The sequence below is a fragment of the Monodelphis domestica genome, chromosome 4 (genome assembly GCF_027887165.1).
Source record: "Monodelphis domestica isolate mMonDom1 chromosome 4, mMonDom1.pri, whole genome shotgun sequence".
Lineage (NCBI taxonomy): Eukaryota > Metazoa > Chordata > Mammalia > Didelphimorphia > Didelphidae > Monodelphis > Monodelphis domestica.
The window spans coordinates 439,653,297-439,658,172 of record NC_077230.1 but is presented as its reverse complement, the minus strand read 5'-3'; the positions used below and the strand labels follow the sequence as shown (position 1 = coordinate 439,658,172).

Below are 4,876 nucleotides of genomic sequence, written 5' to 3'. Positions count from 1 at the left end.
ATGTTGGAAGAAAAGAATCATACTTTTTCTAAAGATTTCATCCTATTAGGAATATTGGATCCAAACAAATATGGATTTCTATTCTTGTCATTTCTTCTCATCATTTTTATGGTGGCAATAATGGGGAACTCAATCTTGATACTTCTTATCCGCCTTGACATCCGGCTCCACACTCCAATGTACTTTCTACTCAGTCATCTCTCCTTCATGGACATTTTGCACATCTCGAACATCTTTCCCAAGATGGCAAACAACTTCATATCTGGCAGGAAGTCTATCACATTTACAGGTTGTGGATTCCAGGTCTTCTTCTCCCTAATCTTCCTGGGTGCTGAATGCCTTCTTCTCACAGTCATGTCGTATGATCGCTACGTAGCCATCTGCCATCCATTGCGTTATCCCATTCTCATGAGCCATCGGATCAGTGTCATTATGGCTGCTTCATGCTGGCTCGTGGCAATCATCAACTCTACAATTCATACAACTTATGTACTCTACATCCCCTTTTGTGGCACAAGGGCCATTGACCACTTTTTCTGTGAAGTTCCAGCCATGTTGAAACTTTCCTGTGTTGACACATCACATTATGAAAGAGGAGTCTATGTGAGTGCTGTATTCTTCCTCTTAATTCCTTTTTCCATCATTCTTGCCTCCTATGGTCAGATTCTCCGTACTGTGCTTCACATTAAATCTATGGAGGCCCAGAAAAAAGCCTTCTCCACTTGTTCCTCCCATCTGACTGTGGTTGTCATGTACTATGGGCCATTTATCTTCACATACATGAGGCCAAAGTCTTATCATACTCCAGGCCAGGACAAGATCTTGGCTGTCTTATATACTATCCTCACTCCCATGCTCAACCCTATGATCTATAGCCTCAGAAATAAAGATGTCTTATGTGCCATGAAGAAGGTTTTAGGAAGTGTTCTCATGCACAGAAATTAATATTGATTGAAAATTAGATTAATTGTCCATGGATAATTTATTAGAAATGTGTGGAACCTATTCCAAGTAACATTCATGAATTTATCGGTTGACACCAAATAAGTAGAGGATAGCAATCACATGTTAAAATAATATTTGTAGATGGTCTAAAGGTTGTGTGATTCTTGGCATACATGTTCATTATCATGGTTGCATCAAAGGTACTGTCAGACTGCATTGTTCTTGGTATCATAAATTGAAATATTCCATGAATCCCTCACTGGCTACCTATCTGGAAGCCAACTTCTCGGTGCTCAGCAGCGATTACTCCCAGACAGAAAAGAATTAAGGGGAGAGACAGACATAGAGACACAGACAGAGACAAAGAGACACAGAAAGAATGAGAGAAAGAGTCAGAGATTCCTCTTCTCTGACAAAAGGAAATAATTTTACCCTGAATGTATAGAGATGTCACTTGTGTTGACTTGGTTGCAGATATTATTAAATTTTCTCTTTGAACATTTGAATAAGAAAAATTTGGATTCTGAATTATTGATGGCTACATGAGTTCCTCTCTCTACTGATATAGAATATAACCTCTCTAACTTTTTATCTCTGCAATTTTTGTGCATGATAAATCATAAATATTTCATAATGTGTCCCATCAAAACGCTAGTCATATCTAGTTATATATGTATGTATGTATACAAACATATGCATCTGGATTTTACCAATGTATCCCTCAGCATATTTAACTTCTGCTTCTCATTCTTTATACATCACCAGTCTACTTCTTTGTTTTCTATTAATAGAACATGATCTCTTTAGGAGCTGTGAACCTTTTTTCATATTTATTCTTTAATATGTTTGGTATGTAGCAAAAATTGAACTCCTTTGGAAGAATCTCTCACTCTCTTATCATTTTAATAATGGGACAGCCTTTAATCACTCTAATCATTTACTGCCTTTAGTTTTACATACATTATGCTGAACAAAAAAATGAAGATAATCATGTAACCATTTGGACTGGGTCAATTATACATCAATGATTCACAATTTCAACTGAGCCCTCACTAGGAAATCTAGGATATCCAACTATATCTTACTAATCAACTCACTATACTACTCTCCACAGTGCCACGTTCAAACTTTTTTCATCATCCTTAAATCTCTAATTGCTTTCCTTTCCCCAACCATCTCAGCTGAGAGTTTTGACTCAAATTTTGCAGAAACAAAATGGAGGCAAGAAGATACCTCTTCTCTCCTCTTCCTCATCTCACAGCTCTCAGATATCTTTTCCAACTATCTCCTCCTCACTCTATCTCATATGATGAAGTAGCTTTAATCTCTACCAAGGCTAATCCCTCTACCTATTTAAGCAATCCATTCCCCCTCATCTCCTCCAACAAACTGTCTCCCGCTGTTACCCTCAATCTATCACTTATTTTCAATCTCTCCCTGTCTACTGTCTCATTTAGTACTGCCTAAAATCATGTCCATATCTCCCCCAACCTGAAAAATGTTCATTTAATCCTTCCATCCTTGCCAATGACAATCTCTATCTTTTGTAGCTAGATTCCTTGAAAAAGCCAATTCCAATGGATGTACTATAGTTCCTATCTTCTTAATACTTTACTAGGTACTTGTAATGTTTATTTCATTCATCTTTGAAATCCTTAATATCCACAATGGTACTCCTCACAAATGAGTAGTTATTGTTGATACTTACAGCTTACTTAAACACATATTTTTTTCCATTGTCCAATTATGCCCACTGATGACAGCATTAATAAATTCACAGATGGCTCAAATATGGCAGTAAGAAGTCTGAACTCAAAAGAAGTCTTTAGCTGCTAAGAGCAAAGTTGTCTAATTTAAGATTGAGCTTCATGTAACCCACAAAGCTCCAACGGCAGCCAGAAAAAGATTAAAATGTCATTGAGAAATGTTTAACAAAATAATTAAAAGAAAAACAAAGCTTAAAGGATGCTAATTTGTGATTCATGAATTAATATGCAACAATCTTATTTGGATTTAACAAATGCTTAGAGCATTGAGATGAGCTAATAAAACAACAAATAGCAAAAATTGTAACATCTTACACTTGAATACAAAAGACTATTTCTCATATAAAAGGTAGTTGAAGGCAGATTCCATGGAGGAACGATATTGGAAATGTTAGTGGTCACCAGTATCAATGTCAGCAATTCAGTGGGACAGCCAAGAGAAATATTACTGCAATTGGGTTATATATTAAAGACATAGAGATCCTAGAATCAGTCATGGGAAATTACCTGGAATTCCTCTTAATGTTCCAGAAATCATTAATAAACTAGAGAGTATCCAGATAGGGGCAACCAGGATGGTGAGAGGTCATATGAGGATTTAGTAAAGAAACTGTGACTGTTTAACCTGGAGAAGAGAAGAATGGAGACAGTATTCAATATTGACCTATCTGAGGAACACCAGGAAATAGCAGCAACAGAAATAGCAGTATCTGCAATGTCATAGCAGGAGAGCCTCCATTGCCAAAGCTGAGGAGAACCACATTCCCCTGAAGAGAACATTTCCAAACACATAGAACTTTCTCAGTCACCTGCCAGGGTACATTCATTACTTATTGCCATCACAGCAGAGTTCAGTGCAGAGAACTTGGGCAAATTCTTCCTGGCTCAGACTCTCCAAGAATATAACAAATACAAAGAGGAAATGCTTAACATCTGGTATGATAAGTTGTTTCCAGATAAGATGCTCATATGTACTGAGATGCCCTGTGGGCAACTCTTTCAAGAAATATAACATTCATTTTATTTTCTAATACATTTTTATTTTTCCTCTTTTACATGTAAAAGCAATTTTTACCATTCACTTCTTAAAGTAATAATTTCACTTGATTATCCTCCTTCTTCTAATCCTCTCTCTCTACCTTCCTCCTGCCTCTCTTCCCTCCCTGAGCATAATGATATAGATCCCACAAGTGCAATAATATAAAACATTTTTCAATATTAGTCATTTTGTAGAAGAAATCTCAATTAAAAAAAAAGAATGAAAATGAAATATAGTATTTTCCAGTTTGCATTCATACTCCAGTTCTTTCTGAGAGGGAAAATGGTGTTTTTTAGCATGTATCTCTAGGATTTTCCTGGACCACTGCATTGCTGAGAATAACTAGGTCATTCACAGTTTTCATCAGGAAACATTGCTTTCACTGCATGGTTCTTCTGGTTCTGCTCAATTCACTGTGTCAGTTCATGTAAGTCTTCCCAGATTTTTCTGAAATCATTCTGCTTGTCATTTCTTATAGGACAACAGTATTCCATAACTACCATATACTACAGCTTGTTTCAACTATTTCTCAATTAATAGACAACTCTTAAATTTCCAATTCTTTTCTAGCAGAAAAGGAGCTACAATTAACATTTTCCTGCAAATATGTCCTTTCTCCATTTTATTAATCATTTGGGAATAAAGTCAAGTAATAGTTCTGAGGGATCAAAGGGTATGCCCAGTGTTAGAGTCCTTTGAGCATAGTTCCAAATTGTACTTCAGAATGGTTTGGATCAGATCACAATGCCACCAACAGTGTATTAGTATTCCAATTTTCCTTCATCTCCTCCAACACTCATTATTTATATATTAGCCAATCAATAGGTATAAAGTTGTAATTTAAGGTTGCTTTAATTTGCATTTTTCTAATCAAGTGATTTACAGCATTTTTATTTTTCTGTTCTTTTTTGGAGATTTTATTTTTTAGTTCTAAGATATTTTCTTTTTCCAATGTCATGTAATAATTTTCAACATACATTTTCCAAAATCACAAGATCCAAACCAAATCCCTTCCTCCCCCCCCCCCACTCAGAGATAACAAGCAATTTGATCTGGTACATACATGTATTATCATATTGGTCATTGTTGTAACAGCACCTTCACACAAAACCAAAACCCCAAAACA

At 36.0% G+C, this 4,876-nt stretch overlaps 1 protein-coding gene across 1 annotated transcript; it reads left to right on the top strand.

The window, feature by feature from the left end:
* On the top strand, window positions 1-945 carry LOC100017162 (olfactory receptor 2AJ1-like). The gene has a single exon (XM_001365105.5). It carries the CDS (start codon window positions 1-3, stop codon window positions 943-945), a length of 945 nt encoding a protein of 314 aa, XP_001365142.4.
* Window positions 946-4,876: the final 3,931 nt, after the last annotated feature.

Coding starts and splice junctions, on each gene's coding strand:
- LOC100017162 (XM_001365105.5), top strand. CDS start 1: ATGTTGGAAGAAAAGAATCATACTTTTTCTAAAGATTTCATCCTATTA.